The sequence below is a fragment of the Pelodiscus sinensis genome, chromosome 4, assembly GCF_049634645.1.
Source record: "Pelodiscus sinensis isolate JC-2024 chromosome 4, ASM4963464v1, whole genome shotgun sequence".
Classification (NCBI taxonomy): domain Eukaryota; kingdom Metazoa; phylum Chordata; order Testudines; family Trionychidae; genus Pelodiscus; species Pelodiscus sinensis.
Window position 1 is genome coordinate 123,085,769 of NC_134714.1, and position 27,156 is coordinate 123,112,924.

Genomic DNA, 27,156 nt, shown 5'->3' on the forward strand with positions numbered 1-27,156 from the left:
CGCCAATGTAGACACAGCCTATGTGATGCCTTATATGACCAATTTGCCTCTGGATTACTCAATTACAAGATTTGGAAAAAATTACTGACTGTGTCAGAAGGCTGGTGAGATAGCAACTGTCATAGAGACTACGGAAAAGGATTTGTTGAAATTTAATGTGAATCAAGAAGTTAATCTCCTAGGGTACGTCTAGACTACATGCCTCTGGCGACAGAGGCATGTGGATTAGACTACCCGGTATAGGAAAATGAAGCAGCGATTTAAATAATCAAAGGCATTTGTCGACCTCCCAAGTATGCCTCATCAGTTGTTCTATCTTTGAAGGAAAGTATCCACCATTATCTGTCAGATCTTGAATTGAGAACTCAAGGTGAACTGGATCAAGAGCAAGGTGATAACAGAAGCACCCAGAAATCGTCAAGAAACACTGGGCAGATACTCCAAAGTTTTTGAAAAAGTTGGATAGATGAGCAACATGTCAGTGAAGCTCATTGTAAAGTGAGGCATACTTGGGAGGTTGACAAATGCCTTTGATGTCAACCGCTGAGCATCTAGACTACTGCGCTGAGCTGACAAACAGCTGATTGGCTCAGCGCGGCAGCGATTTAAATGAAACGGCGATTATTTAAATCGCCGCTTCATTTTCCTATGCCGGGTAGTCTAATCTACATGCCTCTGTCATCAGAGGCATGTAGTCTAGACGTATCCCTAGATTGGCAAGACAGAGGGTCATGGGCGCTTAAGAAGCTTATGAAGACTGAACCTAAGAAAGGACAGAAATTGGGAATTCATTATGTGGAAAGAGATGAGATCTAGTTATTCAGATCAAGACCTAGCATGACATTACTTATCAGAAGCTAGGGTAAGAGATGCTATCTTGGTCACACTCTTGATTGAGAGAGTTCCTGCAAGAATGCATCTTGATACTGGAGCTACCATTTCATTTATTTATGCATCTACCTATCACCAGATATTATCACAAGTTCCTCCATGGTTCTGAACAGGGCTACAGGGCCCCCTGGGGGATCACAGGCAGGTTTCATGGAGTCGGCCAAAATAAACCAGAAAACAGAGCTGGTATTAGACACATTGGGAGCTGGGGCAGATGCTGAAGCCTGACTCCCACTGCCTGGACTGAAGCCAAAGCCCAAACAACGTAGCTTCACAGGGCTCTTGTGGTGTGAGGCCTAAGGCAATTGCCCTGCTTTCTATGCCTCAATGCTAGCTCTGGCTTTTAATCTTCTAAAATATGCAGATGTTATGGCACAAGTGGCTCATGGTGTTTTTAATAGCACATTAGGCTGGCCTCAGAAAGAAAAAGGTTGAGAACCCCTTCTCTGGAAGACACTGCCATTGTTCTGAAGGCTTATAATGGAGAAAAGTTAGTCCACAAAGGGATACGCCAGGTGAAAGTTCACCTTCATGGACGATCAGTTGTTCTATCTTTGAAGGAAAGTACCCACCATTATCTGTCAGATCTTGAATTGAGAACTCAAGGTGAACTGGATCAAGGGCAAGGTGATAACAGAAGCACCCAGAAATCTTCAAGAAACACTGGGCAGATACTCCAAAGTTTTTGAAAAAGTTGGATAGATGAGCAACATGTCAGTGAAGCTCATTGTAAAGTCTTTATAGTGTTTAATGTTAGCCATACAAATGATCACATAGATACATACATACATACATAAAGGGATTTTTTTTTTAAATGTAGTGGAGAAATGTAATGTCCTAGGCTCTTTAAATGTTGGAGCACACCCCCACCTCTATGCAAAGCTTCACTTTCCTCTTACCATCAGTTTTGCTGAAGAACAATAAAGCTACCATCACAGCAATCTGCAGTTTCTATTAGTTCCTCCATGTCAATTGCCTTCTCTTCTGTGTCCAACTGTAACTGCAACAATGTTTATTGGTCCTACAGAACTCAGGAACTATGCTACATATTTTGGAGCACCAACTTGACACCTTACCTATTAAAAATGTATGTATTTAAACTCAAACAGCATTACTATAACAGAAATGCTTTCTTTATGGAGAGTGGGGGGAAGACATATTAAGAACAATATCAGTACTAGAAGTGAACTCTCCATAACAATAAGAAATATTACAACTGTACAAAATAACTTGCCACTGAAATTAGCAGCAAATTAAAAGTTTTGTGTTTCTTACCCAACTAAAGTTGTTTTTGTTGGCCCTTGAAGATTTACTTCTGATTGGAATGTGGCACTGCTAGCTACTGATTGTAAAGCTCCTTTATCAAGCTGTTCAAAATAATAAGCAAAGGTCTGTTTGTGCTAAGTTTTAATAAAGACAAATCATTTCTGTGACTATGAGAATGAGATAAAGGACCAGTGAACTAGCATAAACAGGCAAAATTTATTAATGAAACTAATGGAGGAATAGATCCTGGGAAAATATGTAGTAACATTCTTTAGAAAGGTTCCATATGCCAAGTCATTTGTCCTCTATTACAGAGAGCAAACAGTAAGTTTCATTTATACTGTTCAGCACTCTTTTTATGTTGTTCAGCATCTCTTTTTATTCCTGCAGTCAGTAGCCACTTGTCTTTGTCACTGTTTTCCATTAAGCTAAAATGCAATAAATCCTTTGACTTGTCCCAGAACATGTGGAATTTAAAAAAAGAAACAATCTTGTTTTGGAGAAGATCAGGGAAAGAATGGGTGGAGTTATGCTTGGAGGTTATACAGATAGAAGGAGAAAATGGGACGCTTGAGAAGAAGAGGATGGGAAGGAGGAATATCGAAATAAAGGCTATAGAAAGATAGGGAAAACAAAACTGAAATTTCTTCACACCACATTTCCAGTGGCCCTCCCCGCTTCCCAACACCAAAGGGATTAGAAAACACTTCAGGCTCCTTACACAAGCACTTGGCATTTCCCTTCTCACTTTTTTGATATGGACCCTTATCCTCTAGGAATTTGCCTGAGCCACAGATTCACCTGACAAATTTAATTCAAAGTAATATAATTCAAAACACACATTACCAGGTAATAACTCCTAGTCACTAGCAACTTGAATTCTATGTGTACTGATGGACTAGGAATCCAAGGCTTTCTATCTACTTATCAGGCTTCTGTCCCATGGTTTTATTTAAACTAACACACTGTTCTAACAACTACTCCAACGTTAATAAATAAACAACAAACATAGCAATCTGAACACTTATAAAGTTTAATTATTAACAGTTCATGTCCTAAACTGGGCAGGTAGAGGAGAGCGAAATCCTACTGAAGTATAATGGAGGATGATTGCCAGAGTGCTTATAGTGGCAGAAAAAATTAATGCACAGCATGTGCATTATGCCTTGGATTGTGATTACTGCACTTCAAAAATTTTAAACAAAAAACTCACAGAGAGAAGACAAAAGTGAATTTGTATTCCAAAATCATTTCATATTTTAAATATGGTGGGAATTTCTTTCAATTATGGCTCAATCCTGAAATGTGCTGACCACCTTCAACTCTCACAGATTTGAAGGGAAGTTGAAGAGTAATTGGCACTGCCAAGTGTGAATTTTCAGACTACTATGCTTAGCTTATGTTCTCTCTTCAAAGCTTCTAGATGAAGAGTTTCCTCCTTACCAGGCAAACATCAGGAAGTTGTGATTTCATTTACAAATATAAATAAGCCTCTAATACTTTGTCTATATTGTGCCATAGTCTGGATTACAAGTGTGTGATTTGTAGAGCACTTTAAAAAATGTTTACTCACCTTTGTAACTTGTTCTTTGAGATGTGTCGCTCATATCTATGCCAATTGAGGTGTGTGTGAATCATGTGCATGACTGTTGGAAAGTTTTCACACTAGCTGCTACCTGTTGGGTCAGCTGTGGAGTCCCCTGGAGTGGCGCCAGTGTGGCGCACTATAAATAACCCTGCCAACCTAACCACACCTCAGTTCCTTCTTGCTGGCTACTCTGACAGCGGGGAAGGAAGATGGGTATGGAATAGATATGAGTAATACATCTCGAAGAACAACAGTTACAAGGAGAGTAACCGTTTATTCTTCTTTGAGTGCTTGCATTATGTATTCCACTTGAAGTGATTCACAAACCTTACCCAAGAGAAGGGGTCAGAGTCAATGTGTAGCTGACTTGAGTACCACAGTCCTAAAAGCCACATCAAGTTTGGACTGCTGTACTGATGTAAAGGCATGGACCAAAGACCACGTCATAGCCCTGCATATTTCCTAGAGAACATGGGCCAGAAAAGCAGATGAGGCCTGCACCCTTGTGGGGTGTGCCGTGAGAGGCGGTGGAAAGACCTTAGCGAGATCATAACACATGTGGATGCACACCGTGATCCAGGAAGAGATGTGCTGTGACAAAACTTGAAAATATTTCATACGGTCCACCACTGCCATAAATGGCTGTGAGGATTTACAAAAGGGCTTAGTCCTGTCAATGTAGAATATAAGATCTTGCCTGACTTGCAAGGAGTGCGGTCACTGCTCCCATGGACCCTGGTGAGGGTCAGAAAACTGTAAAGAAAATGTCCTGACCTGTGTGGAAGGCAGCAACCACTTTTGGGAGAAAGACAGATGAAGATGAAGCAGAATCTTGTCTTTATGGGAGACCATGTACTGAGGGTCTGACAAGAGGTCATAGAGTTCCGACACCATCTGGCAGAGGTGACGGCAATTAGAAAAGTCACCTTCCATGAAAGGTATAGTATCAAACAAGTTGGTAAAGGCTGAAAGGGAGGACTTATGAGCATCGAAAGGACCAGGTTGAGATTCCAAGCAGGGACCAGGAGCCGGACCCACAGGTGAAGCCTATCCACACCCTTGAGAAGCCCTAGGAGACGAGGCACTTGCAAAGAAAGAGCATCATAAGTTCCAATAGCTGTCCCTGACAGTAGGAAGGAAATGAGGTGTGCTTGGGTTAGCAGGGTCATATACAGAGCACCACATCAGAAGCGCTCCACAGTTGACTCAACAGGTAGCAGATAGGGTAAAAACTTTCCTGCAATTGTGCACACAGCGTGCACACACCTCGATCGGAATGGATCTGAGCAAGCACTCAAAAAAGAACCGTTGTTCTCTGAATGCCCTGCTCTGCTGGCATGAATTACAAGGTACTTAGTTTGCACTGATGTAGTCCTGTTTCATACATGACTATGTTAACACAAAATAGATACCATTTAGGTCATGCAAGGCAGCAGGGTCTACCAATGCAGCTAAAGTGGAACACTTCAGAAAGCTCTACAAATCACACACCCGTAGCCCAGATTGTGGCACTGTGTAGACAAAACCCTGAAACAGTCTCCAATCATAACAGCTCATGTATGAATAATAAATTCAAGATACTGTAACATTTTTAGTTGCATTCTTGCTAAAAAGTATGTTTTAAACACTGGGTTCACCTTTATTTTTCAAAGAATGATAATGAAATCACAGGCCTTTGTATATCTAAGATTATTGTAGAAGGTGCAAATCTAGCTAAATCTTAGAAAATAACATGTACAACATGCTAGAAATTCTGATTGAAAGGCTCTGTACAGAATTTATAATGTGTTGGTTATTTCCCCACGTCCAATAAATATCCAACTTAATGAATAAATGTGAAACTTTAGGAGAAGGAATTGCAGTATATTTACTTTTTTCTTTTCTTTTTAAGGGTTTCCTCACCTGTTGTTCATTGAGATCCACTTTACCTGGAACTGGAAAATATTGTCCCAGCACAGTTGTCATAGGATTAGTCACATCTGATAAGAAAAAGGTTGCCTAAAGTTAATCGAATTGCTCACAGGTGATAAAGTTAAGCACATGCATAATAAGTCTTTTCAGGATCAAAGTTCCACCTTGGGAGAACATGTGTGCCATTTATCATCATTTATTAAAATAAAAATACATTTCCTGAGGGTTTTTCATAGTATCATAGAACTGAAAGGAACCTCAAGAAATCATTGAGTCCATTCCCTTCCACCCATGTTAGGACCAAGACCATGCCTGACAGGTGTTTCTCTAACCTGTTCTTGAAGATTCCACAACCTTCCTAGCCAGTTTATTCCAACGGTTAACCAACTGACAAAGTTTTTCTTAATGCCCAACCTAAACCGCCCTTACTGCAATTTAAGTCCATTGCTTCTTGTCCTATCATCAGAGATTAAGGAGAATGGTTTTTCTTCCTCTTCTGGGTAACAACCTTTTAGGTACTTGAAAGCTGTTATCATATCCCCTCTCGGTCTTCTCTTTTCCAGACTAAACAAACCCAATTAGGTCATGTTATCTACACCTTTAATTATTTTTGTTGATCTTCTCTGCACCTTCTCCAATGTGTCCACATCTTTCCCTACACTATTGACTCATAGTTAGCTTGTGATCCACTATGATCCCTAGATCTTTTTCTGGGTACTCCTTCCTAGGCAATCATTTTCCATTTTGTGTGTGCGCGACTGATTGTTCCTTCCTAAGTGGAGTACTTTGCATTTGTCCTTATTGACTATCATCTGCCTCGGACCATTTCTTCATTTTGTCCAGATCATTTTGAATTACGATCCTATCTTGCAAAGCAAGGGCAATTGCTCTCAGCTTGGTATCACCTGCAAACCTTATAAGCGTACTCTCTATGCCATCATCCAAATCATAGAATCATAGAATAGATAGGACTGGAAGGGACCTCGAGAGGTCATCGAGTTCAGTTCCCTGCCCCCATGGCAGGACCAAATATTGTCTAGACCATCCCTGATAGACATTTATCTAACCTACTCTTAAATATCTCCACAGATGGAGATTCCACAACCTCCCTGGGCAATTTATTCCAGAGTTTAACTACCCTGACAGTTAGGAACTTTTTCCTAATGTCCAACCTATGCCTCCCTTGCTGCAGTTTAAGCCCATTGCTTCTTGTTCTATTCTCAGAGGCCAAGATGAACAAGTTTTCTCCCTCCTCCTTATGACACCCATTTAGATACCTATCATGTACCCCCTCAGACTTCTCTTTTCTAAACTAAACAAACCCAATTCTTTCAGCCTTCCTTCATAGGTCATGTTCTCTAGACCTTTAATCATTCTTGTTGCTCTTCTCTGGACCCTCTCCAATTTCTCCACATCTTTCTTGAAATGTGGTGCCCAGAACTGGACACAATACTCCAACTGAGGCCTAACCAGTGCAGAGTAGAGCGGAAGAATGACTTCTCGTGTCTTGCTCGCAACACATCTGTTAATGCATCTCAGAATCATGTTTGCTTTTTTTGCAACAGCATCACACTGCTGACTCATTCAGCTTGTGGTCCACTATAACTTCTAGATCCATTTCTGCCATACTCCTTCCTAGACAGTTGCCTCCCATTCTGTATGTGTGAAACTGATTGTTCCTTCCTAAGTGGAACACTTTGCATTTGTCTTTATTAAACTTCATCCTGTTTACCTCAGACCATTTCTCCAATTTGTCCAGATCATTTTGAATTATGTGATCTATCCTCCAGAGCAATTGCAACCCCTCCCAGCTTGGTATCATCTGCAAACTTAATAAATGTACTTTCTATGCCAATATCTAAATCATTGATGAAGATATTGAACAAAGACAGTCCCAATACAGGCCCCTGTGGAACACCACTTGTTATACCTTTCCAGCACGATTGTGAACCATTAATAACTACTCTCTGAGTATGGTTATCCAGCCAGTTATGCACCCACCTTATAGTAGCCCCATCTAAGTTGTTTGTTTGTATTCATCCTTTGTAATTAATCTCTACCTCTTTGCCATAGATGAGGGGAGGGAAACCTATAGCCCACAGGCCAGATCTGGATCCTAGCTTAGCTTGATCCATAGTGAGGCTTGGGGATAACTCTGCAACAGGGCAAGCTGGCACTTGTGCTCCAGCCCCCTAGCAAGTTTCCCAGCATCAGTGCTTCCCTGTGGGGCTGCAGCGTAAACGCTGGCTCACCCCACTTTGGGGGAAGCCCCACGCCTTGGCATCCTCTGCGTTAGGGGACTGGAGCATGAAGGGAGCCCTGATGCCTTGAGTTGTGAGTGTGCGTGTCAGGTCAGTGAGGGTTTTGTTGGATTTTTTTGGCTTCTCAGTTGCGAGTGACCCCTGACTGATTTTTCTGTGGATCAGTAGCACCCAACTAAAAAAATGTTCCCCATCCCTGCCATGGATTACCTTAGAATCAAACCCATGTTTCCCCCACAAGATAGTTAAAGGAGGGCCCAGAAAATCTCTCTCCAGAAACATTTCTTTTTATACTGCAAAAGGCTTCCGCTTTGCACACAGCCACCAAAGGGCATCACCACTTTGTCAATAAGTAAGTTGAGCACAGGAGGCCTTTACTCTTTGATATTAAATGTCTCAGAGTATCTTTAAAAATACTCTAAATGCAAATTTTATAGTCTATAAAATCCTTTCATGAGTAAGTAACTGACAGAAATGTTCATTGTATTTATTTCGGGTTCTTATTTTACAACTTTTAAAGTCAGAAGAATACACTTGGAGCAGAAGTATTTGCCAAAAAATTACTGCTAGAAAAGTAAGGAGGAAGTCATAGCTCGGGAGGGCATGGAGGGGGGAAGTGTCTTTACACAAGTCGAATAGTGGTAGAAATGTAGCAGTGTTAGTCTGGTGCAGCTGAAACAAAAAACAGGACTGTGTAGCACTTTAAAGACTAATAAGATGGTTTAATAGGTGATGAGCTTTCGTGGGCCAGACCCACTTCCTCAGATCAAATAGTGGAAGAAAATTGTCACAACCATATATACCAAAGGATACAATTAAAAAAAATGAACACATATGAAAAGGACAAAGTCCTGATTCAGCATTGTAGCCAGACAGACCAACCCCCCATATCATCCATCTTATTTGCCTCTCTGAGGTTCCTGAAGCATACAGGACAGAGAAGGAGCAATAATATCAGCATAGTCTATGCTGGCTCATCTGATCCTGAGGAGCTGAAAACAGATATGTGGAGAGAGAGAGCGATTAAGGCAATCAGCATAGCCATTAAGCTTTGATCTGCTTTGATGCAAGATCAGGATATGCGAGTGTGCCCGGCTGGTACCCATGTTGATACGAACACACAGTCCCTGGGAGAGGAATCCCCCACTGAGAAAAGAATGCCCAGTACTTCCAATTTAGTTATCTCTCTTACAAGTGTAAATAAAGTTCACAACTCCCTTGTAAGAACTGGTCTCACAAAAGACAGACCAGCCCCATTTGGCATGACAGATAAGAAAAATACGTGACCCCATGAGTATAAAGGTGGTACAGCAGCACACTCTCTTTTGAGTGTCATTCTACCCTCTACCTGCTGGTCGGGTTAGGTGTTTGACCTCCCGAGGTTCTATGGGGACGCCCACCTCGTATTTTCGTCCTTCCTAGGAATTGAGGGACCGGCCCTGGCCTGACATGCTGGAGTCGAGAGGCACAGAAGGGGGTAAAAATTGTACCTGGATGTGGTCCTCTGTCTTATGTGTACACATAGAAAGAGTAAGCTGTTACTTGGTACCATTATTTCTATTTTTCTATCTTTATCTGCTTTGTAACCATTTTTAAGATCTATATTTTGCTAGTAGTTAAGAAATAGAACAATAGCCATTGCAACCATATGATTTATAAGCTTCCTCAAATAAACCTGTAACTGTTTAAGTTTTAACCTGACTCCTTCAGTTGCTGTAATAGAACCAAGCACAATTTAAAAGAACTTCAGCCGGTCATAAAGGGACAGATATAGGGAGAGCTTGGGCGTTTGGATTTGTGTCACACCCAGGTGGCAAAATCCATTGGGGCGCTTCTCAGCCTCCCCGAGGCTGCCCGCTGCGAAGGAATTATGAATTCTAGCAGCTGAAATCTGAAATGTAATAAGCTCTCTCTGTACACTTATTGGGGCGCCCTTCAACCTCTTCCAGGTTGCCCACTGCAAGGGACCCCGGTCTCAGCTGTTGAAGTCTCGGGTGTATAGTACACAAACACACACACTCACTGCCTTGACCGTCGGCTGACAAGCATGCACTCAAGTACATGCTTAACTTGAAGCATGTTAACAGTCCCATTCTCTTTAATTCATAATAGTCACACACTCTTTAATTCACATTCATTCTCCATACCATTTTGAAAAAATGGAATATTAGGCTCCATGAGATTGACAAGATGAATCTTGCTACCAGAAATTAATTTATGGATGTGTTCTTGTAGATGTTGTATGAAAAGAAATGGAGCTCAGGAAAAAAGCTCAAATTGACAACTTCTGGGGTTCGTCACCTGGGACTTTTCTGGACTTAAATTCTGGTTCTTCTAATACTTGGTTTCGTGTTCCCCTCTGTTCTATACTATGAATGTGAGTAAAATAGAAGAAAATCTGGTCAAATGGGAGACAAAGACAATGGTAGTTCTCAGTTATGGTTTTACCTTCCTCACCTCTGGAGATACTGTAACAAAATTTGGAAGTTTATTTTCCTCATTTTGGATTTTTCAGATTTATCCTCAGAAAGAACCTAATTTTTAATACTATATCAGAAGTGTTGGGCATCTGCAGAATCTTCTGAAGTCAATCAGAGTGGAAAATATTCTGCATCTTGTGAAACTGAGTCTGGTAGTCATGTTTTTACAGTGCCTAACATGAGGAGTCCCTGATCTCAGATTGGTGCCCGTAGGCACAACTGCAATACGAACAACAGATAACAATAAAACCAAAAACATGGAGGGAGTTAATGGTAAAATAGCTCTTAAGAAATTCACACTTCTGGAGGAAAGAAAAGCTTTCTAAAATGTTACAGTTAAACTACTGCGACAGACCCAGGCCAACCATTTGCCACTACCGGTGGACGGAATACATGCTAGGGCATGAGTGAACAGCTTTCTCTTTCCTGAATAAAAAAAGGCTAAGCCTAAGTACAGAATAATCAGGCAGACACTTGGGGTCAATTAGAACTTGCTAGAAGCCACAGGGTAATTAGACACTTGCAGCCAATTAAGGCCTGTGGTGCTGCTTTAAAAGGTCTCCCCTAGCCAAGGAAGGGGGGAGGAAAAGAGCAAAGGACAGAAAGGAGGAAGTAGTGTGTCAGTATGGGGTGCTGTGTGACAGCTGAGGACTGATGAGCAGGTACCAAAGGAAAGGTACTGGGAGGAATTGTTTGGGGAAGTGGCCCAGGGAAAAGCTGCCTGTGGCCACATTTATCCTGGGCCAGAACCTGGAGTAGTGGGTGGGCCCAGGTTCCCCCCAACCTTCCCATGACACCTAAAAAACTGCCTTGAGAAGGGAGATCAGGACTCCATAGGAGATTTTACCCCAAACTTATGAGCTAGCCTGTGATTAATATAGCTCAGTAAGCTGTGACACCTGCCTCTAATAAACAGAAAGAGACCGTGTGGAGGGCCACAATGAACCTCTTAAGTTAACACTGTCTGCTGGTAGTGCAAGACCCACAGGGAAGAGATGGAGTTTTGACTTGCCTCATTACAAATATACACTGCACTGCTGTTGTAGATAAAAATGTACTACACTGCTAAAAATCTTAATGGTTAAACTAAATCAGCACCTTCAGCTGCTTTTTATTTTTGGAAGAAGAGTGACATTTGGTGGCAAGCTTGTGTAAATGCAAGTGGGTATCCTATCCTTGAGAATGCATAGGGCCTGAAGCAAAAGACTTCCTACTGAATCTAATCTGCTTATTAACATTGTATGACCAATTCACTAATTTCAGCACTTCTATGGTAGCAATGTTGTAGGATGTTTTGTGAAGTAGGCATCCTTGTAGGCACCATAAAATAATAAAAAATTGGTGATAGATACATTAGTCCTGGCTCATCTCAGCACCACTGTTGCTTAGAAACACAAACACATATATACATTAATGGTCAGTGGCATAATATTTAGTGAAATTTTTCATTTTCTTTGTACCTGACTGAAGATAACTATGTTGGTTTTGATATTGGGGAACGAGATGAACTGTTTTTAATTCTCTTGTACCAGAGCTGTTTATACAGAGTACTTGAGTTCCTCCTTTCAACTGGCAGATTACCTGAAATACATAATAAATTATAAGTTTTCATCTAGGCTCACAAATACTGAGGTTTTCCTAATAATACCTAATGTCTGATCACAGAACACTACTGGGCAGCTATACTGTTGCTTCTCATCTCAGGTAGGAAGGATTCATTGCATTCTAGCCTTCCCAACCATGGAACTCTCCAGGACACATTTCAATTACTTGTACTGTGTGCAGAATTCAGATCAGACAAAAATATGGCTCTGCAATAGTACTTCATTTTGTTCACTTGACTATAACTATAGCAAGCATTATTTTTAAATTTAGCCAGCACCACAGCTTGCTTTGTTTCTAATCTTCTATAGTAAATATAGACAAAATTTAGTATAACTAAATATAACCTCGTAAATCATGATTTCTTTAGAACAGGGACTGGCTTCTCATTACTTGTTTGTAAAACAGCAACACAATGGTGTCCCAAATGGAGCCTCTACACCAGTGTTTCTCGACCAGTGGTACGAGTACCCTTATGGCCGTTGTCACCAACAGGTCAAGTCTATCGCGAGGCCTCGACCAGCTGATCACGAGGCATCCTGTCCGCCCCGTCTCCATTTCCCTCCCACCCCTAAGAAGCCCCACTACGTACCTCAGGTGAAAATGAAGGTAGTTTCGGCTTCCCGGGGATGGACAGAAGTCCCGCAGCTTAGCACCACTTCCGTCGATTCCGGAAGTGCGCTAGCTGCTCTACCGGGTGTACTGTGGCAGGGAGCATTGGCTCCCTGCACCACACAGGAGGGGTGAGTCAGCCCCAGGGCAGGCGCACACGGGGCTTCCCTGTGCCGGGGGTGGGGGTGGTGAGTTGGGCCCCAAGGTGGCACATGCTGGCTTCCCGTGGGGGGACGGAAGGGGGAGAATCCTGGGAGGAGGCAGATGCAGGGGACTCTCTGCCTCCACTGCCTCCTGTTCCCTCTCCCTAGTCACAGAACTCTGTCCCCACTCCCCTGTCCCCAGCTACAGAACTGTCCCCATTCCCATCCCCGAACTCTGTCCCCACTCCCCTGTCCCCAGCTACAGAACTCTGTCCTCCCATCCCCACTTTTTGAACTCTGTCCCCATTCCCCTGTCCCAAGCCACAGAACCCTGTCAAAGCACCCACTAGCACCCTTCCCTAGTACTATGTCCCCTGTTCCAACCAACACAGTTGGGGCCACATTAGTGAAGCTTGCGGGGGGTGGAGGAGGGGTTTTTTGCATCTCACTTGTGTGGCCCCAACTGACTTTTCTTGGGTCAGTGACCCCTGACTCAAGACAGGTTCCCTGCCCTTCTCAGAAACAAAGACAATGCAGAAACTTTTTGTTTGACACGGTATTTTATTTAAAAATGAAGCCTGGCCAGCAAACCCCAAATTGGGGCTAAGAACCCATCTGGCCACAGCATCATAACACTCCTGTGCTCCCCTTTCCCCCAGACCCTACATTGAAGCCTATCATACACTGGAACCTCCTGCCCTGAGCTCCTCACATACCCCAACATAAATTCCTGAACCCTTACATCCAGAAGTCTGTGGCTTGCTTAGTACCCTAACCGTACATCTGACCCCAACACTGCCAGGCCTGGCGCCCTCTCCCCGAGCCAGTGTCCCCTTATCCACCTTCTCCTGCATCCAGATTTCCTCCCAGAGCTTGCACCTCTCACCCCTTCCCACACCCAAATCCTACACATCCTGTCTCAACCCAGCAATGTTACGGCTAGACTGCAGGGCTACGTCTAGACTGGCATGATTTTCCGCAAATGCTTTTAACGGAAAAGTTTTCCGTTAAAAGCATTTGCGGAAAAGAGCGTCTAGATTGGCACAGATGCTTTTCCGCAAAAGCACTTTTTGTGGAAAAGCATCCGTGCCAATCTAGACGCGCTTTTGCGCAAAAAAGCCCCGATCGCCATTTTCGCGATCAGGACTTTTTTGCGCAAAACAAATCTGAGCTGTCTACATTGGCCCTTTTACGCAAAAGGACTTTTGCCTGAACAGGAACAGCATAGGATTTCCGCAAGAAGCACTGATTTCTTACATGAGATTGTCAGTGTTCTTGCCGAAATTCAAGCGGCCAGTGGAGACAGCTGGAAAGTTTTTCCACAAAAGCAGCTGCTTTTGCAGAAAAACTTGTCAGTCTAGACACAGCCCAGGAGTTTTTCAGGATTCCAGAGATATCCCAGAAAAACTCTTCTGCATCCACGGATGCATTAGTGCAAGAGCAAACATGATCTTTCGGTCACCTCTATATTCCTCTTTCCATAAGGAATAAGGGGGCTTCCAAAAGCAGGGGTTTTTCTGACATTTGGTCCAGTCTAGACAGGCCAAATGTTGGAAAAACCTCTTCCTACAGAAGAATTGGAGGAAAAAGCAGCGGTATAAGGGTTGGGGATAGCAAGTGATGGAGAGGAGGAGAATAGAGAGGGTGGAGCTTCAAGGAAGGGGCGGGGCGGTAAAACTTGGCTTGTTCTGTCATTAAAAAGTGATCTTGGGTGTGAAAAGGTTAGAGACCACTGCCTTAGGGGGTACTCAAGAGAAGTCTGGGGGGGGGGTACATCAACAATTGAAATTTGGAGAAAACTGAATTTTTGTTAAGTTTTACAGCGCTTTATTACTTTTGTACTTTTTACACCAAAACTTTCATCACCCACCCGGCTACGATTAAGTTGTTTAAACAAATGTGTTGCAATAGTAGAAAAAATGGTAGAAAACTGTAGGTACTGTAAGTGTTACAATGGTAGAAAAAAATGTCTGAAAACTGTAGGTATTGAGGGTACTTATAATTTTTTTTAAAAAGGGGGTACTTTATAAAAAAGGTTGAGAAACATTGCTCTAGACTACTGTAATACAAATAAGCAAAGAAATAAATACATAAATATAATTTCGTTCAATGTATACTGTTGCTGTCAGTTTCAGGTGGTAATTACCACTGGATTGGAATCTTTTCTGTGTGAACAGCTGGGCTCCTCCATTACATTTTGTACTGTTAGTAACTTGCAATTGCTTTCTCCTGAATTTGAATTCTGAAAAACTGCTTCCTCTTGATTATTAGCCATATTACTAACAATTGCCTCTCCCATCTCTGCCTGAAAAAAAAGTTTCACATCTTAAAAGGCATACTTTAAATTCTACTTTAAATTGCAGCAGAACAAGAGACAAAAAAGTGTAGCTGCATAAACAATGCCTTTTAAAGCAAACTTATTTTGAGAACAACTAGTACTAATTGAAAAAACTTAAACAGTGAATAGTCCTGCAGCACCTTAGAAACTAACAAAAAAATGTAGATGGTATCATGAGCTTTCATGGGTACAATCTACTTCTACAGCTTAGGATGAAAGATTTTCATTTAATATTCAAATGAAAATACTTCTAAAGACTAACAATGGGTAGTATACAAAGACGTATTTTACAGTAATAAAGATGGTAATTATACCTCCTTATACTGGTAATTATCAACTCAGTTTTACACTGCCCTGGAGAAGCTAAGAAACTGCTTTAGCATATAATTAGTCATAGACTCACAGGATTTAATTTAATTAAATTAGTAATGACTTTAGGACTGAGACCTACCAGTTTAAGCAGCATTCCCATATGATAACATCTGTCATGGTGGTCAGTGACTAGACTTTGGTGGTATTCTTCTTCAAATAGGAATTGCCATGCTCATTGGCAATACTGTCTACCATAAAGCATTTATCTGGCTGGTACATGGAAGAACTGTAGTGCTCACTGTATAATGAGCAAGCCTCTGACTTGCAGCCCTGATCCATTCAATGCATACACTACAGCTCTCACCAGGAACCCCAGAATACAATGTCCATAACAGTGTTGTTAGGGATGTCTATCAAAAAGTTCTCGAACCTGGATTTTTTTTATGGTTTGTCTTTTATAAACCTAGAAAATTACATTTAAAAAAAACCTCAGACACAATAAGAGAATGTTAGGGTTACAGAGTGAAGTAATCCAACAGTAGGAATTGCCAATGTTATATTTGCACCCCGTCCTTAAATCTGCTCTTTTGTATGCATGCAGCATAATACAGTCTCAGATGCTAAGTAAGGATGTAAAATCCTGTTTAACCAGGTAATCGGTTAAACGTTACATTTAACTAGTTAACTGATTAAGCGGGATTCCACGGACATGGGGCCACTCTAGCCCAGCCAGGCTGAAGCGGCCCTGTGCCTGTGGTGTGGTGGGCCCAGCTGGAGAAGCCCACAGCCCCTTGGGGCTGTCAGCTCCCATGGGGCTGCCAGCTGCTGGTTAACCAGTCACTTATTCAAATCCCTAATGCTAAGTGCCATCTGAGGGCTTTTTGTCACAGATAAGAATGAGACACATTCAAAGGTGACTGCCTTAGGCAGAGGGTTAACATTGAAGCTTACTACTATACCATCGAAGATTCCCGCTCCCCTCCCCCCGGGTGCTAAGGAAATCCTCCAAAGGGAGGCAAGGCAGCTTTACATTTTCGATATGGCCTTACTAAAGTCTCGGTGCATTTTGGTCAATTTCATGGTCATGGCATTTTAAAAATCGTAAATTTCTTGATTTCAGCTATTTAAATCTGAAATTTCAGTGTTGTAATTGTAGGGATCTTGATTCAAAACGGGTGGGGGGAAATGTCACGTTATTGTAATGGGGGTTGTGGTACTGCTATCCTTACCTCTGCATTGCTACTGGCAGTGGTGCTATCTTCAGAGGTTGTCAGCCAGAGAGAGGCGGCTGCCCAGCTCTAAAGGCAGAGTCACTGCCAGCAGCAGCACATAAGTAAGAGTGGCAATGTCATACCATGCCACTTTCATCTCAGTGCTGCTGCCTGCAGAGCTCAGCCCTCAGACAGCAGCTGTTACTCCCTGGCTGCCCAGGTCTGAAGGCAGTGTAGAAAGGTAGCAATACCTTGATCCCCCAAAAACAGTGGTTCCCAACCTTTTTGAGCATACAGACTCCTTTTCAATCTATTAAAAATTTATGGACCCGCAAACAATATAACTGTTTTCAAACATTCCATTATTTGATAATCATTTAAGATAGTTAATAATAGTTAATGTTAACTAAACAAATATAGTAGTATTGAGAGAGAATACAGCATGTCCACACTGAGGAATGTGCAGACTACAGGACATGGTGCTTCTCAGGCTTGCTTTTGATCCCGTTCTCTGGAAGCTAAGAGAGCATGGGGAAAGTGTTTGCATCCTGTGCATGCCTCACACACCAGTCAGGTGTGATAGGCACGCACAGCATGCAAGCATTTTCCCCACTCTCCCTTAGCTTCCAGAGAACAGGATCAAAAGCAAACCATGTCTCGGCGTGCATGGCTGTCACCCACCCCTCACTCTGGGTAGCAGGGAGAAGAAAAGGAAAAGAAAAGTAAGGACTGGATCCACCATGGTGGGCCCAATCTTTACTTTTTAAAACTTTCTGCGGACCCCCTGCAGTGCCTTTGCATACCCACAGGGGTCCACAGACCACAGATTGGGAACTACTGCCCTAAAATAACCTTGTAACTCCCCACAGCTCCCTTTTGGATTAAGACCCCCAATTTGAGAAATGATGATCTCCTCCATAACATCTGCATACTATAGGGCTCTGGTTAGCAAAATACTCATCAGAGCCATCCCTAGGGGTTGCAGGGCCTGAAATAACCCCCATTTTTTCAAGACCCTGCCCCCACCCCTTCCTGCCCCTGCTCCACCCCCATTCTGCTCCCTTCCCTCAAGCTTCCACCTCCACTTTACCCCTTTCCCAAATCCACCACTCTTTCCTCTCCAGAGCAACACCAGAATAAGTGAAGTAGAGTATGGACTGGGTGCTGACATCAGCCCCTGCACAATCCAGGCTCCACATCTCCCTGAAGTGCAGGGCCCAGGGTTACTGCCCCAAACCATAGATGGGACAGCTCTGATACTTATGTATGTGTACAGCCTCATTAGGTATGCCTGTGTTGCCTGCAATTTACCCACGAGAAACTCGGGGCTAGTGTTTTAAAAAGAACGGCGTAGACGGTGCTTTGAAGCTGCAGCTTGGGTTGGAGCTCAGGCTCTGAAACCTACCCCCCTTCCTTAGGCTTCAGAGCCTGAGTTGCAGCCTGAACCGGAACATCCACACAACTACTTACAGCACAGTACTGCAAACTCCATTAGTCTATCAGCGCATGCTGGGAAGCTTGCTGCTGCAGACAGCACAGACTCATTATCTGCAATGACTGTACGTCAGCACTGTTGAAAATCTGCCACTTACTTAGGTATCTGACAGCCTGATCCAAAATCCACTGAAGATAATCAGGGTACATCTACACAGCAGGGCTTAATTCAAAATTACCTATGGAAATTGAACTACATCAATTGCGTAGATTATTTCAAAATAGCTTATTTCAAAATTGGAAGCATCTACACAGCACTTGTTTTGAAATAGAGCACTCTTCCTCTGACTTCCCTTACTCCTCATACTATGAGGCTACGTCTACACTGGCATGATTTTCCGCAAATCCTTTTAACGGAAATGTTAAAAGCATTTGCGGAGAAGAGTGTCTAGATTGGTGTGACGGCGCGTTGGGGGTCCCCCGTCTCCTGCACCCCGAAATGGCACAAACAGACTGCACCAGCTGGTGTAATGGAGGTTGTTTATTGCCTCTCCAGGATACAGCACAGCACAGATGTAATCTGGTCACATAGCTGGGCTAGGATGCCTCAGGCCCCCTTGAGATGGGGGAGACTGGGCCCCTAAACTCCAGTCCCTTTCCCTAGGCTGTCTCCTCCATGCTTCCAGCCAACAACTCACTAACCCTCTTCCAGCCCTGCCCCCCAGCCAGGGCAGCATTCCACCTTCCTTTGTTCCTCTCCATGGGGGGTGTCTGGCCACGGGTTTGCATAGTGACTCATCCTGTTTTGCTGGGTCGTGGTACCCACGGCAGCCAGTGGGGGTTACCCCAAAGCCAGCAGCATAGAAACCAGCCAGGTACTCCCACTACGTCACAGTTCTCCCCCCTCCGAGAGCGAACTGAGCAGGGTCACTCCGCTCGTGACCTAGGGAAGTTCGGGTCCTCTGCGTGGGAACCCGCCCTGGGGACATGGGTGCTCCCCTTGACTCGGGCCGGCCGTGGTGAGGCCCCACATGAGCTGGCTTCCCTCTGTCCACTCGCTGCCCTGCTCCAGGGCGACTGGCACAGGCCTGTCCTCGGGGGTCACACCCACCCTTCCGCTGGCCTTGATCTCTGGCCGGGGTCTCTCGGGCCGGGGCAATGCGCCCAGCGAGCCTTCTCTGGACAGCCAGGGCGGCTCCCACACCCAACGCTCCATCCAGGGAGGACTTCCCCTCCCATAGCTCTCTCAGCAAGCCCAGAGGGTCCTCTATCTGGGGTAGAGACCCCCACGCTGCTTTCCTACTGTCTTGGGCCTTCCCGCCCCTCTGGCAGGAGTCACAGGACCGGCAGTACCGCTGCACGGCTGTAAAGATTCCCGGCCAATAGAAGTGCTGGAGCAGCCTCAGCCGGGTGCTCCGGATCCCCCGGTGGCCCCCAACGGGGACATCGTGGGCCAAATACAGCAGCTTGAGGCGATACTTTCGGGGGACGACCAGCTGCCGCTGGACCCTCCATGCCCTCACCTTCCTGGGGGGAAGCCATTCACGGAACAGGAGTCCACGCTCCCGCAGGAATCTCTCCTGGCCACCTCTCCCCCGGGGCTGAGCTGCACGGACGCCAGCCTGGTCCCTCAGCCTCTGCAAGGAGGGGTCTGCCTGCACCTCAGCCTGGAATTCAGCTGCTGAGGCAGGGATCGGGACCTGTTCCCCACCTTTGCCTAGGTCCGGAGTCCCAGCCTGGCTGGACCCCGTGTCCACTGGAATGGGACCCTGAGGATGCTGCCAGGAGTCCTTCCCTGGACCCACGTTGTCAGCCCCCCGCTGGCTCTGGCTCCGGGTAGTGACTAGAGCCCGCTGGGATTCATGGGGCCACTCCTCTAAGTCATTCCCCATCAGCACCTCGGTGGGCAAGTGCGGGTGCACCCCCACTTCCTTGAGGCCTTTCTTCGCCCCCCATTTCAGATGCACCCGGGCTACAGGCACCTTAAACGGGGACCCATCTATGCCCTTCAGGGTCAGCTGGGTGTGGGGTAGTATCCGCTCTGGGGCCACTATGTCGGATCGGGCCAGAGTCACCTCCGCCCCCGTGTCCCAGAAGCCCGTCACCTTCCTACCATCCACCTCCAGGGGTATGAGGCACTCGCTCCGCAGGGGCCGCCCTGCCCCCACCCGGTACACTGAGAAATCCGCCTCCCGAGGGTCAGACCTCCCAGTGGAGGTGCACTGAGCATCCTTCCCCTCTCTCTGAGCTGAGGTTTGCCTGCCAGCCCCTGCCTCTGGGGCAGCCTGCCCTTCCTCCCGCCCCAGCCAGTTAACCTGGAAAGTCCCCGGTCCTGGGACCTGGTGCACTGAGCCCTCTTGTGGCCTTTTTGCCCACAGCGATGGCAAGTTAGGCTTTGGACTGTCTCTGTCCAGGCCCTGGCTGGTTCTCTGGGGCACAGACGACCTGTTCCTTGGTCTCGCCCCGTAGTTGACTCCCTCCGTCGCTCAGCCAAGATCCGGTCTCTGCGTGGTTCCCTTTCTTTCCGGGACTCCCGTTCACACCCGGACCGGCTCTCCGTGAACTCATCCGCCAGTCTCCCAGCCTCCTGGGGGTTCTCTGGTCTCCGGTCCTTGAGCCACAGCCTCAGTTTGGGTGGGCACGCTTCATAGAACTGCTCCATCAGGACCAGCTTGAGCAGCTCTTCTGCGGTCTGGGCTCCGACTCCAGACACCCACTTGCGGCAGTATTGTGACAGGCGGGAGGCCAGATCCACATAGGTCTCCCGTGGCCCTTTCTGTACCCCCTGGAACCTCTTCCTGTACATCTCGGGGGTCAGCCCGAACTTGTGCAGCAGGGCCTCCTTGACTCGGCTGTAATCCCCTGGCTGTAGGTCCTCCACCTGACTGAGCACTCCGGCTGCCTCCTGGCTCAGTGCGGGGACAAGCTCCTGCAGCCAATTAGCTGGGGGAACTCGTTGCAGTCCACAGGGCCTCTCAAAGGCACTGAGGAACCCGTCTATGTCGCCCATGTCCTCCAATTGGGCCACCACGAGCCTCTCCAAGCGTCTGGTAGTCCTGGGATCCTGGGGCCCATCCGCACTTGGCGCAGCCGGTGCCCCACCAGTTCTCCGCTCTGCCATGGCCAGCTCATGCTGTCGCTGCCTCTCTCGGTCCTGGCGATCCCTTTCTCGATCTTGGCGCTCCTTCTCTCGGTCCTGGCGGTCCCTCTCTTGGTCCTCTGCTTCCAATTCCTTTATTCGCAGCTGGATCTCCAGCCGCCACAGCTCTGCTGGGCTGGCCCCTGCCCTAGATGGGCTACGGCTTGCAGGCCTCCCAGGAGACGCTGTCTCATCTCTCCGGTGGGTTCTCGCGCTCCTCCCCCTCTCTGAGCCTGACACACTCTCAGGGGGGGTCTGGCTGCTTCCCCTGGGGACAAGATCCTGGCACTGTGGCTGGTCATTCTCTTCCAGCTGGGCAATCAGCTGGGCCTTGGTTGCTTTCTGCGCAGGCAAGCCCCTCTCTCTGCACAGCTCCACCAGCTCTGCCTTCAAGAGTCGGGCGTAGGCCATCTGCCCGCGGGTCCCCTCGGTGCAGACTCACCAGTCTAGTGCTGCAGCGCCCCACGATTCCCAGGAACCGCTTCGCTCTGTCTCCAGCATGCCTGGCTCCAGGGCTCTTGCTTCTCCTGCGCCTTGTCGTTCGCCGCTGGAAGCTCCAACCACGGGGTGCAGTGCATCCCACTTCTGACACCAGTGTGACGGCGCGTTGGGGGTCCCCCGTCTCCTGCACCCCGAAATGGCACAAACAGACTGCACCAGCTGGTGTAATGGAGGTTGTTTATTGCCTCTCCAGGATACAGCACAGCACAGATGTAATCTGGTCACATAGCTGGGCTAGGATGCCTCAGGCACCCTTGAGATGGGGGAGACTGGGCCCCTAAACTCGTCCCTTTCCCTAGGCTGTCTCCTCCATGCTTCCAGCCAACAACTCACTAACCCTCTTCCAGCCCTGCCCCCCAGCCAGGGCAGCATTCCACCTTCCTTTGTTCCTCTCCATGGGGGGTGTCTGGCCACTGGTTTGCATAGTGACTCATCCTGTTTTGCTGGGTCATGGTACCCACGGCAGCCAGTGGGGGTTACCCCAAAGCCAGCAGCATAGAAACCAGCCAGGTACCCCCACTACGTCACAATTGGCACGGATGCTTTTGCGCAAAAACACTTTTTGCAGAAAAGCGTCCGTGCCAATCTAGACGCAGTTTTGCGCAAGAAAGCCCCGATTACCATTTTCGCCATTGGGGCTTTTTTGCGCAAAACTGTTTTTAGCTGTCTACACTGGCCCTCTTGCGCAAATACATTTGCGCAAGAGGTCTTTTTCCCCAAACGGGAGCAGCATAGTATTTGCGGAAGAACACTGACAATCTTACATTAAATCGCCAGTGCTCTTGCGCAAATTCAAGCAGCCAGTGTAGACAGCTGGCAAGTTTTCCCGCAAAAGCAATTGCTTTTGCAGAAAAACTTGCCAGTCTAGACGCAGCCTGAGGGTTACAGGAATCGGAGTAACAAGTCCAGCTTGACAGTATTTCAACATTATTTCAAAATAACAGCCTGCTGTGTAGACACGGACTAGCATTATTTTGACTAGCTCAGTCTTTCCACTGACTTCAGTGGGTTTTAGATTAGTCCCTAAATGAGGATTTAAGAGTTTAACTTTACAGCCAAGATTTTCATAAATGGATACTTAACATTTTCTTTTGTGTGTGGCATATATGGGACTACATTTGAAAAAAAAAATTAATCCTTTGTCAGTTTATGGGATTCCTGTTTTCAATTTTAATATTTTGCCTTCAGAAACAAAGAACAAAAGCTTTCAGAAAACTAACAATTACACTCTAAATTCATACTTACAAGTTCATCACAGTCAGGAGCATTAGTCTGAGGTAAAATGCTGACATCACTGCAAGGTTCTGTTACACAAAATGGAGTTTGTTTGTTTTTAAACAATGACGATAAAGGTAAACATTAAGATATCTTTTATACTACAAGTCCAAGGAAAACATTTTTGGAACATCACAGGATTGCATAAGGCACTGAAAAATTTAAAACAAGCACTCTGAAAGTGCAGCTAAGCTCGCATAAAAATATTGAATGTTCTCCTATAACAAACTTCCTGTCAGGAATGTTGGGAAGAAGAGACACCAGTATTAAGCCAGATTGATGTTTCTCAATTCAGTGGAGAAAAATTATGTATTTCTCAGTGATGTTAATAAAGGCTGATGAATGTGCAACTTGCAACTGTGAGATACCTCATATATTAGAAGAAAGAACTTCCATCTGAAGGAATTACTGAAGAACATGCTTTGTGGTATGACATCTGTATGATGGAGACTTTGTCTTTTTGGCACTGACTCATGCTGTAGTTGAAGCAGAGCAGCACAATTGCAGGGGGATTTCTACAAGGAAACATTCTTCAGGGATGCACAATCCCTCCAAGAGGTCCCAGGCATGTATACTGCAGGAAGCACAAACCCAGTACCACTGCTTAAGATGCAGCATGATCCCTTTTGCATATCTGTCCAGCTCTGTATATTCAATTGTACTGCTGTCCTTCCCTCACTGCTTTGGGATGGCTAGTAAGAAATAAACAGTTTACACTCAGTGAAATTGTTCATGGCCCCGATGCAAGGGTGTGAGGTTCTTTCTGCCCATGCCCATTTTTCTCCTTCCCTTTTTAGACCAATGTGTGGATAGGGCATAAAGTGGCCATTACTGAACTCATGAGAAGAGAGTTCTCTACTGCTTACTTGAACATGAGCAATATCTTTTCAAAGGACAAGGGAGAAAACTATTCTTTAATTTATACTTTAACATTTTTATAATTTATACTTTTTAACTTTTCAAGATAAACCAGTGAACTATGATTTTTTTCAAACACATTCTCTATCAAACTTTGTCAGCTTCCTTACGGACATCAAAATAAAAAAGAGGTAGAGGCAGGGGGCAAAGTGGAAGCAATACTGCCTAGAAATTAAAAACAACTTAATTTCAACCTCTACGATGTAAAGCCCACAATAACCTAGCAAGAACAAAGCTCAAAGCTAACATGCAATCCAAAATCAGAGCCCTGTGGAACAATTTGGAGGATTGGTGATGGTATATCACCATACTTCATACCTTTCAGTAGCTGGTTCAAATTTGGGATGGTGAGTAATGACCAAAGTCATTCCCATTCAGTTTGTCAAGTGACATTGTGATTGCAGTCTTGTTTCTAATGCGTAAGCATTCACATTACAAATGATGTTCATTGCTGGCAGACAACCTAAAATAACCTGAAAACAGATAATCTCCATCTCTCTAACTACAGCAGTAGCTCCTCCTAAATTGGGGCCGAGGCATACCGATAAGGAAATGTGGAGAAGCTTGCACTGCTGTAAATGCTGCATGAATAAATAGAAGACTTCCATCTCCAATCCCATCAGATTTTAATGAGTGCTAACAAAAAATAACTTCAAGGTGAAAAAAACAACTAGAAATCTGAACAGCCATGCCCATTCAGGCACAAAGAGAATCTACAATATATACAGAAAGGCAACCCTTTTTTACTGTCAGTTTTAGGTAGGAGACCAAATTTAAAAAATCCATCTCTCAATAAGTGACCTCTCCAAACACTTACCATCTGAGCTACCTGGCAAGGCTTGTGACTGTGCGCAACTATTCAGCATTCCTTTGAATTGGTCATAACAAATACAATTATTCCCACCAGTAACTGGATCAAATAGTGGTCTGAATACCTAGAGAAATAAAAGGTTTTCTTTCATTCCTTTCTCTAATTTCTAACATGTTTATAGAAAAAAATAACTATTTGACTTTAGTTGTAAAAAATCATAGCCATTTAGTTCAAAGTTTAAGAAGTTACTCAGCTTATGCAGTAAGTGAGGTTTTTCAAGATGTATGTCCCTGGTGATGCTCCACTTAAGTTGCTGTTGCGTCCTGGTGCCGTCAATGTGAGATTTTCAGTAGCAGTATCTGATTGGGGTCTCTATGAGCAGTAGCAGTCTCATGGCATTGTTGGTGCCTCATCTAGCACACCCACACTCTGACCCCTTCAGTCCCTTCTCTACTGTGGAGAGTACTCTGAAGTAGCAGAGAGGAGGGTGGGTAGTGGAGCACCCATAGAGAGACACATCTCAAAGCACATCAGTTATTGAACAAGATGAGTAACCTTCTCTTCTCTGAGTGTTATCCCTATGGGTGCTTCAAATGAATATTGAGCAGTACGTGCGGTTTGTTACTGAGACTAGTACAGTGAAGCCTAGTATAGTATCTGAGCTTGTACTGAGAGTAATTGCATAATGGTTCATGAAAGGGTGTTCAGAGGCTCAGGTGGTTACCCTATAGAGATCTATAATGGGTTCATTCCATAGGAATGTTATGGAGGTAGCTAAAGCTCTTGAGTGGGTTTTGAGGTCTCGAGGGACTTCAGTGTTGAGTGGTGAATAGCACATTTAGATATAGCTGGATAGCCATTTAGATCATCTTTGAGTAGATATGGAAGAGCTCTTCATATGTTCTGCTCTTGACACAGTCAAGGTGATTTTTTGGAAGTGAACACATCCAGGGCACGTCTACACAGCAAGGCTAAAGTCAAATTAAGATACGCAACTTGAGCTATGTCAATAGCGTAGCTGAAGTCAAAATAGCTGAATTCAGTTTTTGGCATTGTCTACACCAGTGGTCCCCAACCTTTCGTGGCCACTGGGCGTCTGGGGGTGGGGCCGCTCACGCACCACGCTTCTGGGGGCGGGGCCACACATGCGCTGCACGCCCGGGGTCAGGGCTGCCCACGCGCCATGCACTCGGGGGCAGGGCTGCGCATGTGCTGCGCGCCCGGGGTAGGGGCCGCCCATGCACCACGCGCCCGGGGCCAGCACAATGTATGTGCCGTGCGCTGGGGGGGGGGGAGACAGCCCAGATGTTTCGGCGGGCGCACATAAATGCCCAGGCAGGCGCCATGGTGCTGCGGGCACCGCGTTGGGGACCACTGGTCTACACAGTAGGAAGTCAAAGGATGAACGCTCTTCCTTTGACTCCCCTGACTCCTTGTAAAATGAGGGTTACAGGAGTTGGAGTAAGAAGTCCTCCATTTCGACATTATTTTGAAATAATAGCTTGCTGTGTGGACATGCATTTTGTTATTTGAAAATAACACTGCTGTGTAGACATACCCGCAGTGTAGTCAGGACTACCTCTTGAGCATCAGTGTATGATTTTGGATGAAATGTAGGTAAGTGAATCAGTGGTTGAGGTGGAACGAGGTCAATATTTACAGTACAAACTTAGGATGTGATCTAAGTGTCACTATCCTTGAAGAATATTGTGTATGGCGGGGGGAAGGGTGAGACATGAGAGCCCTTATTTCGCTGACTCTTCATGCTGATGTAATGACAACCAGGAATGCCACTTTCATAGACAAGTGAAGTAACATACATGTGGCTAAGGGATTGAATGGGACTCTGGTTAGATTTCTGATCACCAGATTTAAGTCCCATGCTAGCATGGGTTCTTAGATATCCGAGTAAGAATGCTGTATGCCCACAAGAAACTGCTTAGTAATCAGGTGAGTGAATATCAATGTCCTCTCTACCCACTGACGGAAGGTTCTGATGGCAGCAATATGAACTCTAAGCAAGATTACGGCAAGTCCTGAGCTCGTTAGGGACAAATATTCCAGAATTAATGGAAGTGGTGCTTGGCTTGCAGATAATTTTTTGTTTTGCCATCACAGGAAGAATCTTTTTCATTTTTGGAAATAAGTAGTACACATGTTGTGTTTCCTGTTGTTTATTAACACTTGTTTTATTTACTGTGAGCTTGTCACAGTGGAGCCGTGAAGGAGCCATTCCTTCAACTGAAGTTTCTCAGGTCCAGATGGAGGATTTGACCATCGTTCTGAGAGAGAAGATTCCATAGAAGATGGAGAGTGAATGGTGCACAGATCCCAATGTGTGTCCGGTAAAGTAACTATGTCTCAACAATGTTGGTACTATTTTGACTCTGTCGATTCATATTTTGTCTAAAACTCTGGTGATTAGAGGAATGAATGGAAATGTGTACAGGAGGGAAGCATTCC

General features: G+C 45.2%; 1 protein-coding gene across 1 annotated transcript in view; it reads right to left on the reverse strand.

Moving 5' to 3' along the window:
* Positions 1 to 27,156, reverse strand: part of TESMIN (testis expressed metallothionein like protein) — a 62,032-nt gene that overhangs the window by 25,200 nt on the left and 9,676 nt on the right. The window contains exons 3-8 of the mRNA XM_025188935.2: positions 24,700 to 24,817; positions 22,935 to 22,993; positions 14,901 to 15,059; positions 11,858 to 11,978; positions 5,648 to 5,724; positions 2,167 to 2,258 (exon numbers count right to left, since the gene is read on the reverse strand). Coding sequence (XP_025044720.2) covers positions 2,167 to 2,258; positions 5,648 to 5,724; positions 11,858 to 11,978; positions 14,901 to 15,059; positions 22,935 to 22,993; positions 24,700 to 24,817 — 626 coding nt within the window. The remainder of the gene's footprint in view (positions 1 to 2,166; positions 2,259 to 5,647; positions 5,725 to 11,857; positions 11,979 to 14,900; positions 15,060 to 22,934; positions 22,994 to 24,699; positions 24,818 to 27,156) is intronic.